The 20,966-nt window shown below is 45.8% G+C and overlaps 3 protein-coding genes across 3 annotated transcripts; 1 reads left to right on the forward strand and 2 right to left on the reverse strand.

Moving 5' to 3' along the window:
• The first annotated feature begins 2,056 nt into the window (after positions 1-2,056).
• On the forward strand, positions 2,057-3,411 carry LOC129333589 (uncharacterized). Its single transcript, XM_054985361.1, has 2 exons — positions 2,057-2,628; positions 2,721-3,411. Exons 1-2 carry the CDS (start codon positions 2,326-2,328, stop codon positions 3,288-3,290), a joined length of 873 nt encoding a protein of 290 aa, XP_054841336.1. The 5' UTR covers positions 2,057-2,325; the 3' UTR covers positions 3,291-3,411.
• Positions 3,412-12,681: 9,270 nt separating this feature from the next.
• Positions 12,682-13,995, reverse strand: LOC129333910 (uncharacterized protein F54H12.2-like). The gene has a single exon (XM_054985849.1). It carries the CDS (start codon positions 13,993-13,995, stop codon positions 12,682-12,684), a length of 1,314 nt encoding a protein of 437 aa, XP_054841824.1.
• A 2,375-nt stretch (positions 13,996-16,370) lies between these two features.
• LOC129333911 (uncharacterized) lies at positions 16,371-18,569 on the reverse strand. Its single transcript, XM_054985850.1, has 5 exons — positions 18,523-18,569; positions 18,260-18,437; positions 17,520-17,852; positions 17,155-17,442; positions 16,371-17,066 (listed from the first exon to the last, which is right to left on the reverse strand). Exons 1-5 carry the CDS (start codon positions 18,567-18,569, stop codon positions 16,371-16,373), a joined length of 1,542 nt encoding a protein of 513 aa, XP_054841825.1.
• Positions 18,570-20,966: the final 2,397 nt, after the last annotated feature.

Consider the following 20,966-nt stretch of genomic DNA (forward strand, 5'->3'; position numbering starts at 1 on the left):
AGAGCTGGCTACCCTATACCAGCAACACAATGATAATTTTGAGCCTCCCCCCACCCCCCGCCAAGTACCAAGTGTGGCAGTGTGGGTAGATGTGAAGGAGACCCTGAAAATCTACTGCCAGTCAGAGTAGACAATACTCTGGTCTAACTCAGTATAAGGTAGCTTTCTGTGTTCTAGGCTTGCCTGCTCTAGGTTGGGAAATTCCTGGAAATGCTCTAAGATGCCTGGGCTAGGGTGGCCAGGTCCCCTTACCCTCCCAGAAGAACGGGCGGGGCGGGGGGAGACCTGGCTCTTATCTCCTTCTTTCCTTCTCCATGGTTTACTAGCAATGATGTCATTTCCGGTGATGCCACTTCCAGCAACATCACCGTGCAGGTGCAGAAGTGCGTATGCTCCACAGCGGGCTGATTGGGGCCTCAAATGTCTCCCCCCTCGAAGGCTGGCAACCCTACGTGTAGAAGTCTCATTTAGAGGGAAAGAATGCAGAGGAACAACAAGATAAATGCAACGAAATCTAACCTGCTGGAAACATAGCCTCTTCTAGCAAATTGGATTTTTTTGCACTCATTTTTTACTTTCTTTTTCTTTCCCCTCCATTCTACATAATGAATGCGCCACAAGTAAACCATTGATTTTTACTCAGCCAACACTGAATAATAAAACCTCAAGTATGTAAAGTACAGGAATATATGGCTCATGAACTTAAAATTGTGTTGCAAGTTCTCAGAGCAAATTTGCAATGGTTACAGAATCCCCCAAAGTCATAATCTTCTCTTTCTCTGCTTGCCAAACAGTGCAATCCTAAACAAGTTATACCCTTCTAACCCTATTGACTTAAATGGATTTAGATGGTTATAACTCTGATTAGGACTATACTGTGAGACTTATTTCCTCCTACTTTAAAGTTTTTTTCCAACTCATCTTAAAATCTTAAACCACTAATTTCTCCTCATTTGGTAAAAAAAAAAAAGTATGGCACATCTGCTTTTTATTATAAAGTCTGGCTGTTATAACTAACAGCTCAATGGGAGGAAAATTGTCGTTCATACTGTGTTTAACTGCATTTGGCTTAAGGCATGTAAAAATAGAATGAGCAAAGATCTATTCAGTTCCTCTGGGAATTAGAAAACACTTGGTGAGAAGGTATCTTTCCCATAATATTAAGAGTGAACAGAAAAAGCCACTTGCTCTAGCAGGGATGCCATTCCCCCGCTGGTGGTGGGGGATCTCCTGCTCCCACCCTCTACCCCCTGCCTCTACTCACCTGGCTGGCAGGGGAGGAAAAGTGGAGGAACACCATCATGGGGTGGTGTGACATCATCTCTGGGAGTAACATTATTGTGCCACCTCTGAAAGTGCTCCTATACATCTCAGTGGGTCGATTTTGGCTCCAAACAGGCTGAATTGGGCCTTTGTGACCCAAATTGGCCCACTGAGAAGCACGCGCACCCATACCTGTGTGATGACATCACTTCATCACATAGGCACCCAGGAATGCCAAAAAGGTAAGCACCGGGTCCCCTGCCCTCCTGCCAGAAGGGTAGGGGGACTTGGTATCCCTATGCTCTGGTAACTTGCTTGGAGAAAGACTAATTTAGGCAAACAGCATTCTGAGATGTGACATCATAAGTAAGGGCTTGGGGTAGGGTTGCTATGCTACTGCTGGGGTTGGGAAATCCCCTGCCCCCAGCCCTGCCCCTCTACCTCCACTCATCTGGCCGGTGGCAGAGGGAAGACACGTGGGGGAGGGGAAGCCCATGGTCCCGTGTTGTGCCAGGAAATATCATAGAAGAATAAGGGGGGGTACCTCATGTCATAACAAAAAGTGACAGGTGCCCCGCCCCTTTCTGGGAGGAAGTCCCGCCTCTATAACCCGGAAGTCCCGCCTCTATACCCCGGAAGTCCCACCTCTAGACCCGGAAGTCCCACCTCTAGACCCCGGAAGTCCCGCCTCTAGACCCGGAAGTGCCACCTCTAGACCCCGGAAGCAGTACCCCACCTGACAGGAAGGGCCTAGCAGGGTCCCGCCTGCCCCTGTGGACCAATAGGAAAGAGTTTTGAGTTTATGGGGTGCTAGGGTGGAAAATTGGGGGGCAGACCAGCCCCCTGCTCCCTAGAAGAGCCTAGCTGGTTCATGTGACCCCTCATTTCGCTCCCCCGAACCCCCAGAAATGGTTTTTGACGGCCCTAGCCCCCTGTCTCTGTATAGGTCCCCTGAGGGGCTCATGTGACGCTGCTATGCACGCGTCATGACTGGCCCTACCTCCTGGATGTTGTTTAAATGCGCCAATGAGCGGTGAGATGGCAGGGGAGCCTGGTCTTTAAATGGAAGAGCAGCAGGACGATCACAGCTTCTTCTGCGGCTGTTCTTGCTGGTGCAAGATGGAGAACACCCCTACAAACACGCTTGAAATGGCTGAACCAGTGCCCGAGGTGAAGCGTAAAGCCCTCAAAAGAATGTATGTCAAGATGTCCCGCAAAGGAGATGGCAGCATGTCGGTTGTGAAGCGTCTGTTTGGTTCACCGCCAAGGACTGTAGAAAATGACCATGCTGAACCTAATATGAACAAAAGAGGCAGCCCTGAGGGCAGCCTTTCAACAACCCAGCAGGCTACAACTATAATAGAGGTACGTATGCTCTAATTTTACAAGGCTCACCCAAATATATGTTTGCAGACTGTAAAAGCATGATCTAAACACTCTGTTGTAAATTCTTCTAGGAATGCTGCCGTTCAGATACCCCTGGCCTGATATGGCCCCTGCACGACAGTGTGGATAGATATTTTGAACTGGGCATCCTTCAAGAGGATTATGTCAACCCTAAAAATAGAAGATCTGCAATGAATGAAGTAGTCAAAGCTGTTTCATATTCCATTTTGAACCATTGTTTCAGCGAGATAATGTTTTTTAAATGTACAGGATGTGTTGAAGATATCCCCGCGCAGCTGGGCCACGATTGCCTGACATGGGAAGAGGATTTCTATAACCAGAACTTGAAATATGTATCTACTAAACTCTCCATGGGGCCCATGCTCTATACCATAACACTGCTAGCCACAAGTATCCATTGTTTTACAATGAATGAGGGGCATATTAAACGGCTAGGCAGGTATATAGAAGCGATTCAAAATGCTAAGAATGCACAAGATGCTCTAAATGGATTATTAAAGCAGTGCAAACAACGTTATGTAGATCTGGCTATGAAGATTATTAGAAAGAAATTCACACATCATAACTCCTTACTGAATTACTGTGGTATATGTGCACCAGTCTTAGAGATCAGGATGTAGCCTGTGCCTGATATAAAACAAAGCCATTTTCAATTTTTAAAAATGTGTTCGTGCCTTTTGTCTTACCATCACAGAAACCACCGGGTATGTCTCCAAAAAGATAAGGAGACTGTGTAGAATGTAGCCCGTGTTTGTATAAATAAAGTTGCTTTTCAATCAGTTTAAATGCGTTTATTCCCTTTGTCTTACCATCAGAACATTGTCTGCCTACAGATGATGAAGAATTTAAGTCTTTTCCAAAGATTCACTGTTCTGCTGAGAAGTATTATTGAAAAATGTAACAATTTGCAACATTTCCAATCCTTTTACTTTTTAATTTCTTTTTAAATTAGTGATTTTAAAGCATGGTCCTGTAATAGCACAAGAAGTTCAATTCAAAAGAATGTTCTTACAAGACACCCGCGATAAATACTAGTTATAATCACTTTCACACAGATTCCAAGGGGTTCTGGGGTGGGCAGCTGTAAAACAGTGGTAAAAATGACACTACAAAAGCGTGATCTTTACAAGACACCCCCCCCCCCCAATAAATACTTGTTATAATTACTTTCACACAAATTCCAAAGGGTTCTGGGGCTGGAAAGCTGGACAGCGGTGGGAAAATAACGCTTCTGTTTACTTTAAATGCCTGGTAGCATCAATTCAGAACCATACCAAAGTTGTAAAAAACATACCCATGATATATGCGATAAGACCCCAGATGCAGGGGCCCAGGGGGCGAAGTAGAGGTTACTCAAGAATACTTGATGAACAGTGCCCTCTCGTGTAAAAATACTGACAGAGGGCTTTTAGAAGATAGCTGTAGGCCTATGTCAGCTAGAGACTAACAAAATTTGTGGTGGGGTATAAGCTTTCGGGAGTTTATCTTCATAAAACAACAGTGTTTCCCCCCAAAATCTATGAGCCTCTATGCATTATTTAACACCGGGGATAGAATTATTTGTGTAGAATTATTCAGTTGATCCTGTTCGCATCTCCTACAAGTCCCCAAAAGGGAATGTTTCTGGCATCCTAAAAATCTGATTCTGGTACCACCAGACAGAACACGGCAACAGTCTGTTTTCAAAAGATAAGGGGAAAATGTGCTGATTCCTCCATATTATGGGGGGTGCCATAAAAGAAAAGCACCATATTTCAACCGTTCTTCAAAGATTTGGGGTATGACGGGTACGGATCTGAAGGGTTTAAAAACCGCGCAGACGGCACAGCTTTTACACACGCTTTCTACCCCTGGGCGCCAAGAAGAGAGAGAAGGTAACAAGCCATCCTTGGTGAGTATCTATGGGCTAACAATTCTTAGAAGGGATTCTAATATTACGTATTTTTCCATTTTTAATAAGGACAAATTATGAGCGACCATCATCACATTCTGGATGATCTTGAAGGTGAATTTTTAAATCAGCATGCTTTTTCCAAACTGAGAAAGGGCTGAGGGGTTTTACACTGCTGCCAGAATACTGTTTCTCCACTCCTGCTTATAACTACACTTTTTAAATCTAGCACTCTCCTACAACTATTGTGTATATGAGCTCTGTTAATGAAACTGATACAATTCACACCTCTGTCTCTATGTTTCGAAGGGGGGCATTAACCGCTCATTCTTTATCCAACTGTTTATCAAATAGGGGTCTGATAACAACCTGTGCTCTACTTTGAATGCTGCACACTGCTCTTTTCTAACACAGCCTTTCATTGTAAAAGTTATTGCAAAATTTGTGTGTGTTCTAGGATTCATTTTTTGAGGGAAGTGGCTGTGATTATATAAATTCGCCCCATAGCTGCTAACTGTACTTTTAATCTGAATTTAAGATGCTATGCTCTTTTGTTAATGAAACTGATATGATTCAGGGGGGTGGTGGGGTTCTTTTCAGAATACTGCTCATGCTTTCTCACACCTACTAACTTTAAAGCGGGCTGTTCTCTCAGTCAAGTAATATGCATGTATATTTATGCTAAATTAGCATTGCCAAGCTCATTGTTAATGATGCTGGTAGAATAGAAAAATGCATGTGATGAATTTTTGTTAACTGATGAATGTATCATATGATGTATTTTGTTTTTTATTTGACAGGTGCTGAATCAATAAAAATAAAAAAGTCTCAGCTGTATTGTACAAACAAACACACAATGTGCACTAATGCTCACCTTATCTTGTGTATCACTTTCATTATAGCAGCAACTTTTAAATTTTCTCACCTACACATGACATAATGCTGGTATTAGGGTGTGTGGGGGTGTGTGGGGTGCTCAGGGGCCTTACTACTGTACGGGTGTGTATATACTCACACTATGAACCCATTCCTGCCAGAGAAAGTCAATGTGCCGCATGTAAGCATTCTCCACCAGCCATGATGGGTATTTTACCCCCCCCCCCGCATACGCACCTTGTACCTATTCCTACACATCTGTATCATCTGTTTCTCACCCTCTATCGTTTCTACACAGAAATATTTCTTGATGATTTGAATATGCCCCTGGAAACTGCTCCTCCCAAGAGCGCTCAACAAGCCAGCACCCGCCGCACTACAGATGTGCAAGCAGAGGTCCACGCCTATGGCCCAACTTTCTTCAGTGAAGAGATAGGTAAATCCCACCGCTCACTAATATATACTATAAAGCTGTATCAACACAGCTAGATTAACCCCGTCCCGCTCTCTTACAGAAATTATTTCAGAGGGAAGCACCATGCCAGTAGCAGCGACAGAGACTCCTACAGCAGCCCCTAGTAAGTCTCAGCTTAACAGGGGTCTGAGAGTTATGCTAGATAGCCACGGGGGAGGCAATAATGTGTTTTTGTTTTCTAGATACATCAGCTGCTGTGCCCCCGGGTGGCCAAAGACGCAGGAGTACAGCTCACAGCCTGAGACGACAGCCAGAGTCGAGTGCTAAAGGAGTACCACCTGCTAAGAAGAAGAAGCCTGACCCTCCACAAAATATTGAGGAGCGTTACAAAAAGCTTTTTGAATACAGCCAGAGACTTTGTGACGGCCTCAAGAGGCTAAAGGAGAAAAAGCTGATTCTGGAGAAAGCACAGCAGTCCGTGGCTGAAGAAGAAATACAGCTCGGCAAGCTATGTGGCAAATATACACCTGATATTAAAAACGGTAACAACTATTCTGCCTGTAATGACAATTCATTACAAGGGGGTCGCGGGGGACCACAGGCCCTTTCCCCCCACCCCAGGGGAGATGAGGATGCCAGAGGTGCTGCTCCACCCTCTCCACACCATATGCAGGAACAAGAAAGTGTGTGGGATGCCGGGGGGCTATCTTCTACCCTACAGTGCTCACAACCCCTGTCACAGGAAGTTGTAGCATCTCCTCTAGAGACACCCCCAACTGAGAGGGATAATCCACCTCTAGAGGAAGATGACAACTCACCGGATGCGGGGGTTCATGTGAAGCGTGTCAGATCCTGGGAGAGGCCTTTTGAAAGATACAGGTCACTAATGATTAGTGAAGAATTTCGTTTTGTTAATTTAGACAGGGTGAACTCATTCCCCCAGGCTATTGCAGCACTATTCAGAGGCATTCAAGAGGTTCTGGATGAACTGAATGGGCGAATAGAAGATGGGGACTATGTTCAGTTGCGCTTAGAGGGTGGTGGGTTAGAAAATGCTCTGTATTCATTTAAGAAGAAAAAGAATGAACTAAGTGCAGGGGAGTTCCTTGAATATATTAGTGCCTTGCTCCAGAGCAACAGGGAGATTCTGGGTAACAGCACATTACGCCTAGTAGCTACCATTGTAAAAGCTCCACGGGGGGGTGGGCGCCGCTCAATCAAGTCTATCCCTTATAGCTCTATTATTGAAAAAAAGAGGCAATTTCTGGTGGACTTCAACAGTGAGCACCACAACCTCTGCTTTGCAGGTGGTCTCTTGTCTGTTATGGCAAAAGGGCAGCCCACAGACGCAGAATTGTTAAATGCTGCCAGAAAATTGCACAGAGATCTAGGGTGGTCAGATCAGAAAAGGGTGGGGCTCAATGATATAGCATGTATTGAAAACCATTTAAAAGTCAACATTCATGTGGTTACATGTTCTGATAAGGGGTGGGGGATCTTTAAAACACAGGAACCGCGGTATCCAAATACGTTCTTCGTCCTGTTACATGCGGATCATTATTACGGTGTGCGGAATGCTAAAGCATTGATGGGTGCACGAAATTACTGTGGACACTGTCATACCCTATATTGTCATAAACACAATTGTTCTAGGTACTGTAGAATGTGCACAAACATAGACTGCAAGAATGAGGTGGGGGTTGCAAAGAAATGTCCACACTGTTGCATGTACTGCAGTTCAGAAGCATGCTTTCAAAGACATTGCGCGTTGGCAAGAATAAATGAGGTGGAGTGCCCAGCTAGGGAGTGGTGTAAGAAATGCAAGTCTTATACTGATGTGAAGCATAAGTTCAAAGAGTGTCACGGGAGGGCCTGTAAAGTCTGTAAAGCGAACCTTGCGGAAAATGAGGATTACCACCTATGTTACATAGAACCTCTTAAAGAGCCTGCATGCTCGACGCACTACATTTTTTATGATTTTGAATGCATGCAAGAAACAGGGGAACATATTCCTAACCATGTCCACGCTCGAGCTTTTAAAGAGGACCCCAAATGGGCAGCATCTGGTCAGTCTTGGGAGTTTAAAGGTGAAACATGCGTTTATCAATTTGTTAAAACATTCACCACAGATAGTACATTCAAACACTGCACGTTCATAGCTCATAATGCCAAAGGCTATGACTCCTACTTTATCGTTAAGCAGCTCATCATGGAGAAGCTTGATCCCCAGCTGGTAGCCATGGGGGGAAAGCTGATGTGTGTAACAATAACTAGTCTTGACATAAAATTCATAGATTCTTTGAACCACCTGCCTATGGCACTCTCTAAACTTCCCAAAGCCCTGGGGTTCAAGGGATGCAAGGGTCATTTCCCACATTTTTTTAACACTGTTGAAAATCAAGCCTATGTAGGACCATTACCCGATGTAAAATACTATGGTGTGGATCACATGATGCCCAAGGACAAGGCCGATTTTTTGAAATGGTATGAGGAAAACAGAACAGCAACGTTTGATTTTCAAAAAGAGTTAGCATTTTATTGTCAGCAAGATGTTGAAATTTTGGAGCGGGCCTGCACCATGTATAGATCTGAAATTATGAGTATGACTCAAAAGGGGGCCCAGTCTATAGATCCCTTTCAGTACCTCACTCTTGCAGGGGTATGTCTTGCAATGTACAGGTTTAACTTCCTGGCCCCCGGTACCATCGCTATTCCACCCCCAGATGACTATCACCGCATAGTGAAGAGATTTTCAACTGCATCGGTCCAATGGCTCATGTACACCGAATACAGTGAAAATATCCAAATACGTCACGCGTTAAAGGGTGGCGAAGTTCAGGTAGGCTCTTACCATCTAGATGGCTATGCGGTCATAGATAATAAGAAAACTGCCTTTGAATTTCATGGCTGCTTTTGGCACGGGTGTGTGCAGTGCTATAATCCATCAGAGATTAACAGGATGACAGGCACAACGTTTGAATCTCTTTACAATGCAACCTGCCGCAGGTCTGATGATCTTAAAAGGCGTCAGTTTGAAGTCAGAAGTATTTGGGAACATGAGTGGAACCATTTAAAGAACACTGATGAGTCTGTCAGAGAATTTCTTAAAGCCATGCAGTTTCCAGAGCCGCTAGTTCCCAGAGACGCCCTGTTTGGTGGCCGTACTAATGCAATCATCCTCTATTACAAGCCGGCACCTGGGGAACAGATACACTATTACGATTTTACCAGCTTGTACCCATTTGTTAATGCAACAAAATTGTACCCTGTTGGGCATCCGCAGATCATTCAGGACAATTTCAGACCTCTCACAGATTATTTTGGATTTGCTAAGGTTAGAGTTTATCCCCCAAGGGGCCTCTTCTTCCCAGTGTTACCTTCTAAGGGGGGTGGGAAACTCCTTTTTACATTGTGCCGACGTGTGCTGATATAAAGCAGCAGGAACCATGTACCCATAGTGATGAGGAGAGAGCCCTTGAGGGAACGTGGTGTACTGTGGAACTGGAGGTAGCTCTGGTAAAGGGTTATCGGATAGTCAAAATCTTTGAAGTCTGGCATTTTGCAGAAAAATCTGACAGGTTGTTTTCAGAATACATAAAAAAGCACCTCCGTCAGAAACAGGAATCATCGGGCTATCCCGAGTGGTGTGTGACAGATGAGGACAGAGAGAAGTATATTGCTGATTTTTATAAAAAGGAGGGGGTCCTTTTGCGCTCTGATCACATAGGGATGAACCCCGCCAAGCGTCAGATTGCCAAACTGTTTCTTAATTCTCTGTGGGGTAAATTTGCTCAGAGAACAAACTTGGCAAATACTGAAATTGTGAGAGATCCTGACCGTTTCTTCCAGCTGGTATTTTCAGACAATCACGATGTGTCATCATGCAGCTTTATAAGTGAGGAAGCTGCGTGTGTATCATGGAAATACTCTAAAGGCAGGCTGACTACATCTACAAACACCAATGTCTACATAGCCTGTTTCACAACTGCATATGCGCGCTTAGAACTCTACAATTTGCTAGACAAACTGCAGGAGCGCTGCTTGTACCACGACACAGACTCTGTTATATTTGTGACCAGGAATGGGGAGTGGAGCCCCCCCTTGGGGGATTATCTCGGGGAACTCACGAGTGAGGTGCCCCCAGAGCAGCATATAACAGAGTTTGTTTCAGCAGGCCCTAAGACCTACGGGTACAAGCTGTCAGGGGGAGAGGCGGTGCTGAAGGTAAAGGGAATAACTCTGAATGCCGCCAATGGTGAAAAGATTAATTTTGACAGTTTGAAAGATTTGGTTTTTGGCCACGTCTCAGACCCTGAGCCCCGTGAAATAGTGGTGCAGCAGCAGGGGATTGTCAGAGACAAAAAACGTTTTGTCATTGAAACAAAAGCTCTTAAGAAAACTCAGAAGGTTGTTTATGACAAACGTGTGATTGTTGACGGCTTTAAGACGCTACCTTACGGTTACTGATATGGATACAAGGTGGCTGCACCCTTTCTCAGCCATCCTTGCCGGTCCCAGCAACTGCGGAAAAAGTTATTTTATAAAAAATCTGCTTTTGAATGCAAAATCTACACTCTCTGTCATGCCGGAAAATATTGTGTGGTTTTATGCCTGCTGGCAACCCTTGTATGAAGAATTGCGGCGCCGGTTCCCCTTTATAAAGTTTGTAGAGGGCTTGCCCTCAAGCCTGAATGATGATGAACTGCTGCCTCCTAATAAAATAAACACAGTCATTGTGGATGATCTGATGGCCTCAGCGTGTGGTAGCGCCGAAATTGAGAATGCGTTTACTAAGTATGTACACCATAGAAATCTGAGTATCATTTACATAGTTCAAAATTTATTCTGCCAGGGTAAGAGTAGCCGCACCATCAACCTGAATGCGAAATACATTGTGTTATTTAAAAACCCCCGAGATAAATTACAAATAGCAACTCTAGCGCGCCAGATGTACCCCGGTAAATCATCCTTCTTTATGGAAGCTTATGAGGATGCCACACGAAAGCCCTTTGGGTACCTGGTGGTGGATTTAAATGCAGCCACTCCTGATCCCTACAGGTTGCGCACTGGCATGTTCCCCCCCAACCTGCCTGCATCCTATGTTATTAAAAAGACAGCGGGTGGGTTCAAAAGGCGCTAACTTTCAGCTGCTGTGACATTTTAAGGAGAGGTGGCTGACCATTGCAGAAGCATGTCAGAGTGCTTAAAAAGAAACGGGGCGCTACTGAAACTCGTCTCCAAATCTTCCCCTCGCCTAAGGAAAGCTATTCTGAGTGCAGCCCCAAATGATCTAATCAAGGCTATTGGAGAAATAGCTCTAAACACCCTAAAAGGCATCATCCCCCTATCACCGCGTCAGAAGAACGTCCTGCGAAAAAAACGAGGCATCATTAAATCCCTGAGCAGCGGTAAAACTCCTCTTACAAAGAAGAAGCGGCTTGTGAGGCAGCAGGGAGGCTTTATCAGATCCCTGCTAGGTTTTGCTCTGCCCCTGATTACCAGCTTTTTAACCCCTTCCTGATGGAGCATGCTGAGAAGATGTACCTGGTCCCGAGCCATCAAATAGATCGGCTAGCTATTCAGAGGCCCCCTGAGGGTGAAAGCATCAGGCACACAGCTGTACACTCTCTAGATAGGGAGATGAAGACCGTTCTAGAGAGAGGGGACCTGTCTGAATATGAGAAAGCCAAACTGTACGGGTCTCTCCTCCAGAAATATTTAACCCATGTCAGAATGGGAGAAGAAGAGAAAACTAAGCTGAATCTGTATCTCCCACAACCAGGGTTAGCAGCAGGCAGCGATGAAAAAAAGGCCGCGGTTTTTGAAGAGGTACTAGACAATATGCCCCTCCGATACAGGAACAATGCTCGTGTGCTGCTGAAGAAGATGGGTCAAAACAGTGAAATAGCCTCGTGGGATGAGAGGGGAACTTTTCTTTACAGGGGAGTGCCTGTAGCCGGTAGCCACTTACTCGACCTCATCAAGGCTATTACTCACGCGCGTCCTCCCTCTTCTGCACCCCCACCTAAAGGCTTTGATGTGTTTATGACAGCTTTGGCTGAACTCAACACCCCTGCTTCCGTCGCGGGCACCCCTGCTACTAGAAAAATACTAGAGGGCCTGAAAAGCCCCCAGCCTTCGGTTTTAATCCGCCCCCCTGCTTCTTCTTCTAAAAAGAAAAAAAGGAAAAAACAAGAGGTACCGGCACAGTGGTTGACCGAAGAATAAAATATTTTTGAAATGTAAACCTTTGTCTGAGTATTTTTAGACAAAAGACACGGTTAAATTTTTTCAGAGGGTTTTATTAGGGGTACAAGAAACACAGGTTTGAATCCGCGTGTACATGTTTTGTAAAGTCTTTGAATTCTCTCTGTTTTTCACAAAACTCATGACCATCCTGTCATTCTGCTCGGGATTGGGGGAATACATCTTCACAACCGTGTCAAAGGGGGCTCCTCTGCAGCGCTGATGTAGAAAAAACAGACAGTGGTGACCGCAGGTGTTAGATGTGGGTCCTTGGAGCCTGTTCTGCTGAAAATGGACCTCCTCAGAATTTTTGTTTAAAAATTTCATGATGGCTTTGGGGAAGAGGCGGCTGCTGGGTGAGTTCCCATAAGAGTCAAAAAACTCTGCTGTGACATGGTCTGGTAGGTATATTGCTAGCCAGTGTTCCCCGGGGAGGTAGTGAGGATGGGTGTTCACCACTAGAGATGCCGGCCTCCGAACCACTCTTTTAACAGGAAGTTGATCGCTGGGGAAGACATCTAAGAAGGTTTTTCGGGTGCGCGGGTTGTCAAGTAAGGCCTGGGATAACTGGATTGTGTCCATCTTACATGTAATCAAAAAGCACGTTACGGTTGTGGTTGATCTCTATGACATTATCAAACACCCCATACACAATCAAATTAACGGTTCGTGGTAGGGCCGCAGCAAAACGTATTTCTGCTCTCAGGTTCCCGGTTTTAATCAGGGAGTAATGGCCGGTGCAGTCCTGATCAGGAGAGAGGTCAAAAGCAAACAGGGTGTACCCGTGCCTATACTCTTCACAATCTACCAGGAGGGGCCTGTCCTGAAGGTGCTTCCCCGCTGTTTGCACGAGGCTCATGTATTCTCTCACGTTGTTTCCGGCTTCAAAGTCGGGCTGGAAGGGCTTGGAGGGGACCTGCTCCCCGTCCACGTACAGGGCTACAAAGTTAATGTTGTAATGTTGGAAATGAAAAGGGTTTTTGGTGAAGGCGCCACTGAAAGCGTCATTGTCCACGAGCCCCATGACCACCATTTTGGGGAGCTGTCCCAAAAACAGGTTGTCTTGGTTGCTCACGCGGGCACCGGTAGGGATGCTGAACACCTTCATGTCGACACGGTCCACAGGGTATTTTGCTGTGGATGTCAGCAGAGCTTCAGCGTGGGCCAGCCGTACGCCTGGGGCTACTTTCACTTTCTTCACAAAGAGCGCCGCAGAATCCATGTGGAGCTTATAGCGCACAGCAGCCCCCTCGCCACTCATCAGGCAGAAAGAGTCTTTGTTACGAGCTAGTTTGATTTTGACATCCACGCCATTTAAGAGCAGCTTTTCTTGAAAAAATATATCGGCGTGGAGATGGCCTAAAAGGTCTACTGTTTTGCTTTCAGCTGCCAGCAACGCCCTTTTGGCAAATCCTTTGTTACCTTGGTTCAGCAGGGTGCTGTCCATCAGACTCGCTGTATCCTTATAAAATCCGCCTGAAGAAAATTGGGTAGATAGGGTTTCAAAGCTGTAGTTAAGCACTGTTTCAATGACAGCCCTGTAGGGATAGCAGTTGTTACTCTGGCTGATGAGCCGGTCGCCTAGGGTAACATCCAGCTGACTGAAAATGGAAGCAATTGGGTAGTTCACCAGTGCCACTCTAGCATTCTGTGCGATGTCGGTACCATCTTCTTGAGTAATTTTACATTTCACATACAAGAGAGTATTGTTTAAATCGAGGTAATCTTCACCATTCCCGGCTATGAAAAACTCTAGAGGTGCTGACCCCGTGAGGGCCGAGAGGGGCGGAACCTCGATATATACGCTTTTCTCAATGCTGGTCTGGGTAGGGGCTATCTGGAACAGGTCGAGCTCGGACTTTACACACTCTTCCGACCCGCAGTGGATGAAAGCCATAGCCGTTTATAGTACGTCTTTGAGCCTCCTGTGAGACTCCTTCTTCTTCTTGTTCTTTACTCTCCCCTTCTTCACATTTGTCTGTTTCTTAGCTCCCCCGCGCCTTCTTTTAATGGGTCCTGGGGGGCCTCTGCGTGTGCTGGATGCTTTTCTTTTCAGCCCTCCCCTTCTTTTAAGATATAGAAAGCCCGACCCCTCCTGGGGGGCCAGTTTATTCATAACGCCGTGAGTCACGCGGCTCACAACATCTTGAGCGATATTACGCGCAGCGGTTTTCAGGTGTGGCTTGACAATATCCACCCCTTTTCTAAAAAGTGGCACTGCCATTCGAAAAAGGCGCCGGAAAATCCCCCCCACCCCCGCTCCATACATAACGGGTGCCCCGTGGAACCCGGGGAGGCCATAACCCGCCTGAGATTGGTAATATCTCCTAAGCATCGCGGGGTCTCCATAGTCTTTCACGATCACCATTTCTTCCGTGGGCGTATGTGCAACCTCACAATCACCTTGCCGTAGCGGAATGGCACGGCCCGATTCTGATCCGTCTTTATTTCTATGCGGATGGTTTCAATGTGGTGCTTATTGATTGGAATATAGTGAGGCTCGTCATATGTGACCGTGATAAAGTCATGGTGCTTCCCCTGTACAGGAACACACCGTAGAAGGGGCACCGCTGTGTCCCCCACTAACTGATGTTCTATGATATCAGTGTACAGGTACAGGGTATTAATCCCTCCTGTAATATCTCCGCAATTGTAAATTCTTTTGATCGGAACATTAGGGGGTGCCCCCATCACATGGGCTAATTCTTCACTCATTGTGACGGTGTAAATATCAAGCCCGTTAAATCTGAGCATTGCACACGTTGGATCAAAATAGAATTGTAGATCAGGGGGCGTCCCAGCCTGTCTTCTGACGGCTGTATTCATAAAATCTGATATGCTGCGCAGGTCATAATAATAGCCTGAACGCACATGATACTCATTGCTATTGGCACCTTCAGAAATCCTGAATGATGCATTCTGGCTAAATGTGTACCAATTGCGAGGATACTGAATTTCAACCAGCCCCACTTCCCATTCTCCCCGCAAATCAAGTGGCTTAAACAGCCGCACTGTGAAAGAGGCGCTGGTATTTTCGGGAAATAAGTCCATAGACGCATTGCTAGGGAGTGTAATGTAAAAACCGTCATCCCCCATAGTGGCCTGCTATGTCGTCAGCCTGCACCCAACTGTTAAATTTAGGTGGCCAGCCTAACCACTTCACTAAAAGATACTTCTTTTTCTTCTTAGTTCGTGTAGCAATAATTTTCTCAACCCTGTATGTCCTGTCCTCTCGAGCATTAATCTTCTGCAATTCCTCAGGGTAGAATCTCCCTACTAATAGTTCACCATCAAAGTCTTTTAGGTGAAATAAGGGCCGCTCGCCTCTCCTTGTGATATCTTCTATTATGAAAATTTCATCGGTGAATGTCTGCTCATAACCCTTCTCAAAAGTGCCTTTAGTTTTCGATACTCTCACGTGATCTCCTTTTCTTAACGTGGTATCTGTTTCTTTTCTTTGAAAGGAGGGATCATAAACGCGCCTCCATATCAGGAGAGAGTTAGATGCGTTAACATCTATGGGGCGTGCCTGAATAGTTCTATGAAAACTGTGATTGTACCCTTTTAGAAGCTCTTGTAACACATTTGTATATCTATAAGTATTATTGGCTGTGAAATACCGCCACATCTTTGACTTTAAAGTCCTGTTAAATCTTTCAACCACCGCTGCCTTGACTTCATTGTTGGTCACAAAGTGGTGAACCCCATGTTGTTTTAGTACATTGCTCACTTTTTTATTAAGAAATTCTTTCCCCCTATCTGTTTGTAACTTGCACGGAATGCGGCCCTGCTCGAATATATTTTTAAAAGCCGCTGATACTTCAGCCCCTGTCTTGTCTTTCAGTGCTACTGCCCATGCGTATTTAGACAAAATGTCAATCACCGTTAGAATGTATTTGTACCCCCCGTTGTATTTAGAAAGCTGTTGCATATCTGCTAAATCAGCCTGCCATTGCTCATCCACATCACCAACATAGGTCTTGTTTCTTTTAAAATGAACTCTTGCTGGCTTATGCAACGTGTACGCATCCTGATCCAAAAGCCATGCTTGCACATCCTTTCTAGTCAGTGTTTTACTAGTCTTAGAAGCCTCTCGAAAGAGGGATTCTGCTCCCCCAAAGCTACCTGCTCCCCCCGGATTATAGTAAATCCCTTTTAATACCGTCTCTTGAGGCATCATGAACCGACTCAACGCTTTTACACTTGGAAAAGGCATTTTATTAAAGTGTGTACAGATTGTGGGCTTTCAACCACAACTCCACCCCCCCCCCTTCAATTTCCTTCTCTGGTCATAGTCTCGGGTGCTGCTCCATCAACCCGCAACTCGGGATCTCCTTTTCTCCCCCCTGGTGTTCCTAAAGGCTCAAAATCACTATCATCGGTTTCAGTTATCGACCATTCATCAGAAGACTTGCAGCAACTAAGATTACAGTATGGCGCATATGGTCTCCACTCATCATCTGAGCTGTTAGAATAGCAGCAATTTTCATAGCAGTAACTCAGCAGAGGTCTCCTCTTTTTCAGCTTCTTCCCTACAGAGGGCTGTGGGTAATGCTCATCTTTAGAGCTCTCTATGCTATCCCCAGCAGGGCCCCACATTGTCTCCTCATTCAGTAGAGTGGGGACGGGGGGCACCTTGGGTGTGACACCATCAGTTTGCACCCCCTGCTCGACATTTTCACTCTCAATATCGCTATTATCATCAGTTTCTGTTAACGACCACTCATCAGAAGAGTTGCAGCAACTATAATGACAGAAGTCCAGGCGCGGTCTGTCCGAGTCATCTACATAATCAGAATCACAACAGGTATCACTGCAGTAATCCGTCTTAGGTCTCCTCTTTTTCAGCTTCTTCCCTACACGGGGCTTTGGGGGATGCTCATACTCAAAGCTGACCGGACCATCCCCAACCGGGCCTCTCGCTAGCACCTCATCCAGTAGAGCACACTCGATCAGCACATCTGTTGGCTGCAGGAATAGGAAAAAGAAAAACATTTTAGAATTGCTTCTCTAGCCACCCTACATTCTTCCAGGACCCTCCTTCTTTCGTACTTACATCTGGGACCAGGTATTGAATGCGCGGCTTTACGCCTTCTTTCACCGGGTCTGTCGCTTTTGCACTATCAGAAACATCCAATGTTGGATCTATTTCCCCAACCTCTATGGGGACAGCATCCTCTGGTTCATCCCCTGAGTCCTCACAATCTGCTCTGGCACCCTCATCATCTTCATCATAGGGGACTTCTTGACAATATGCTATGTGGTTGCAAAATCTGCAACAGTCAGGATCAAACTTGTTCTCCTTGACCTCCTCAGCCACCGCTACATAGTTCAGCTCCGCCATCTGCAAAATAAAAACAGCCGCCCAGTATGCTATACCCTGTTTCCGTTTTCCCCCTTTCCCCTAGTCTCAATACTCACATTAGGGTAGAGAGTCTGTATGCACTGCGACACTTTTTGTTTCAGCAGTCCTGGTACTGTGCCGTCTTCCTCATGCACTTCTGGCTGCTCTTGGATACCGTGTACACTCTGCATTTCTTCATAAATGGGCTCCACTTTCTGGTCTGTCACAGGCTCATCCCCTCTTATGCTTTTCGCTCCCTCAGCCGTCTCCTCCTCCTCACATCTCAGGCAACCGCATTTTTGCCAATCTGCTATTTCTTCACAGTACGGACAGCACTCTGGGTACACTTCTGTGTGCGCCGCTTTGACTATTTCAGAAAACACCTCCCAATCCACTTCATAATCATCTAGCTACAAGAGAAAAAAACTCTGTTTTTCTACTTCCCACAGGTGTCTGATTCTTTTTCCGCTCCAGCCTTCCCCCTTGTACTTACCCCCTGTACTAAAAAACGCACGCACTCGGGTCTGTCAAATCTAGCATCCGGATCGTCACCGGGTTGTTCAGGCTGCATGCATTTGAATTTTTGCCAATACATTACACCACGTCCCAGGCATCCGAATTTTTGTCGATATGCTACTTCAAAGCAGTGATCACAACACTCCGGGTAAACTTCTGTGTGAGCTGCTTCAACTATTTCTGAAAACACTCGCCACGGTACTTCTTTATCCTGCAGCTACAAAAAAGAAAAAGGCCTGCTTGTTTTTCTGCCACCTCTGGGTCTGATTCTTTCCCTTCTTCCCCTTCCCCATGCACTTACCCCTTGTACTAAGTGAATAATGCACTCTGGAAAGTCAAATCTCGAAAGCTCTCTACATTGTGCATCTTCTTTGCGGGGTTCTTCGCAAGAAGCTCGCATTTCTTCCACAGCTTCAGTTCTGTAAGGCTCCGGCATATTCATTTTCTCGTAAACAGGCTCTGCTCCCTCAACAGCGCTGCTAGCCCAGCAAGAACAGCCGCAGAAGAAGCTGTGATCGTCCTGCTGCTCTTCCATTTAAAGACCAGGCTCCCCTGCCATCTCACCGCTCATTGGCGCATTTAAACAACATCCAGGAGGTAGGGCCAGTCATGACGCGTGCATGGCAGCATCACATGAGCCCCTCAGGGGACCTATACAGAGACAGGGGGCTAGGGCCGTCAAAAACCATTTCTGGGGGTTCGGGGGAGCGAAATGAGGGGTCACATGAACCAGCTAGGCTCTTCTAGGGAGCAGGGGGCTGGTCTGCCCCCCAATTTTCCACCCTAGCACCCCATAAACTCAAAACTCTTTCCTATTGGTCCACAGGGGCAGGCGGGACCCTGCTAGGCCCTTCCTGTCAGGTGGGGTACTGCTTCCGGGGTCTAGAGGTGGCACTTCCGGGTCTAGAGGCGGGACTTCCGGGGTCTAGAGGTGGGACTTCCGGGTCTAGAGGTGGGACTTCCGGGGTATAGAGGCGGGACTTCCGGGTTATAGAGGCGGGACTTCCTCCCAGAAAGGGGCGGGGCACCTGTCACTTTTTGTTATGACATGAGGTACCCCCCTTATTCTTCTATCATTTTCCTTGTCAAGCTGGAAAATGACAATTTTCCTGTTTTACAAGGAAGATATGGGTCGTACAAGGGGACTATTCACTGAAAATTGCTCCCAAACACTATTTGGCCCCTGGGGGACCTGGCACCCCTCGCTTCGGCCTACTGAAGTCAACTTTTTGAAATGGCTTTGTTGTTCTGAGTAGACTACTGAGGGGGAAGGGCACCCAAACACTCCTTCCTCAGTAAACCTTCCATTCAATCATTTGTTATCTCACCAATACAACTTCTCATACTACTTTCTACAAAAATAAAATAAAGACTGAATTCATTGAAAGGATAAGCATCCTGGACCTTGTATGCATTAAACAAATCATGCCACTAAGTTGGTATTTTTTCACTGCTATGCTTAATAGTTTTGAATATTGGGGAGGAAATGGGTTCATGTCTTGGCAGAACTGTATTAGTGGGCTGGAAACTATGCAGAGTGCAAACATGTCTATTTTCAAGCCCTCTGCGAATAGTGGTGAGAGGAGGACTGCTACTCAGCCTGCCTCCTGCAACAAAACCTGCCCCTTACAAACATTAAAGCAGCAAATGCATCATGTCCCATCACCACCTGCTCTAACTTGCTTGTGCTTCATTCCTCAATGGGCTGCAATTGCGACTGCAAAAAAACACTATCACCGACTTATGTGTACTTCTTCCTCATACTCTTTAAAAAAAGCTTACATTAACTATTTGGGTACCACAGAGGCAACAGTGAACATTACTGGAATAATTGAGTTTTATAAAAGCCCTCTGAATTATATACAGCAGCATCCAAACCGTGGGAGCAATTGGAGGGGCATGGCTTGGTGCTCTGGCATCACACTGGTATACTTATGTTGCTTTCAGTAAAAAACAGAAGTTACATAGAGGATACTTTAGCATTTCACATTTCAGTAAAAATTGACGTAGGAGTGCCAGCACAATGCCCACCCACTTCCCCCACCCATTTTCTCCCACTGGTGCCTCAGGCACTGGTAGGCAACAAGAGGGAGGCTTAGCATCTCCACCCCCATCCCCTACCTTGTCTGTGAGCAGGGCTTTTTTCTGGGAAAAGAGGTGGTGGAACTCAGTGGTGGAACTCAGGACCATACAATGACGTTACGTTGGGTCAGCTGGAACAAGGGGGGAGTTTTTTAAAGTTTAAATCGCCCTCGGTGAAAATGGTCACATGGCTGCTGGCCCCACCCCCTGATCTCTAGACAGAGGGGAGTTTAGATTGCCCTTTGTCTGGAGATCAGGGGGCGGGGCCACCGACCATGTGACCATTTTCAAGAGGTGCAGGAATTCCGTTCCACTGCATTCCCGCTGACAAAAAGCCCTGTCTGTGAACAACCTGGTTTTGTAATCCAGTACTGGGGGGCAGCTACTTTACTACTACATATAGTGATGAATAAATCCTACTGTATATGCATACTAAGCTTTGGGAAAGATCAGTGAGAAGTACAGAGGGTAGTGCATAGTATACATCCTCTGTAAAGCCTTTTCTAACCCATCTCTGGACCTATTTTGTGCTAACATCAGTTATTTTCCTCTACCCCATTCTCAACTTTCAGCCCAAGCCAGCACAATTTTAAGACATTATAAGGACTCCTTCCTCTTTTCCTCCTTGTATCTGACAAAGGGAGCTCTGACTCTCAAAAGCTCCGTCAGTGGATCGAGAAGGGGGTAACCTTGTTTAGTGTTTCAGTGTCTGTAACAAGCTTACTAGCAACACATTTGCACACTTACTCCCAATTAAATCTGGTTCACAATCATAAGCATACGCTTTCTGGTCAGGAATGATTAGAGTTTTGCACCAGTGTCTTGGACACTGTACTGAGACACATTAAATTTCAGCATTATTACTAGTTGCCTAGAAGCTGCAAAGATAATACACATACAGGTAAAGATGGGAAAAGAAACAGAAG

Source organism: Eublepharis macularius, chromosome 7 (assembly GCF_028583425.1).
Source record: "Eublepharis macularius isolate TG4126 chromosome 7, MPM_Emac_v1.0, whole genome shotgun sequence".
Classification (NCBI taxonomy): domain Eukaryota; kingdom Metazoa; phylum Chordata; class Lepidosauria; order Squamata; family Eublepharidae; genus Eublepharis; species Eublepharis macularius.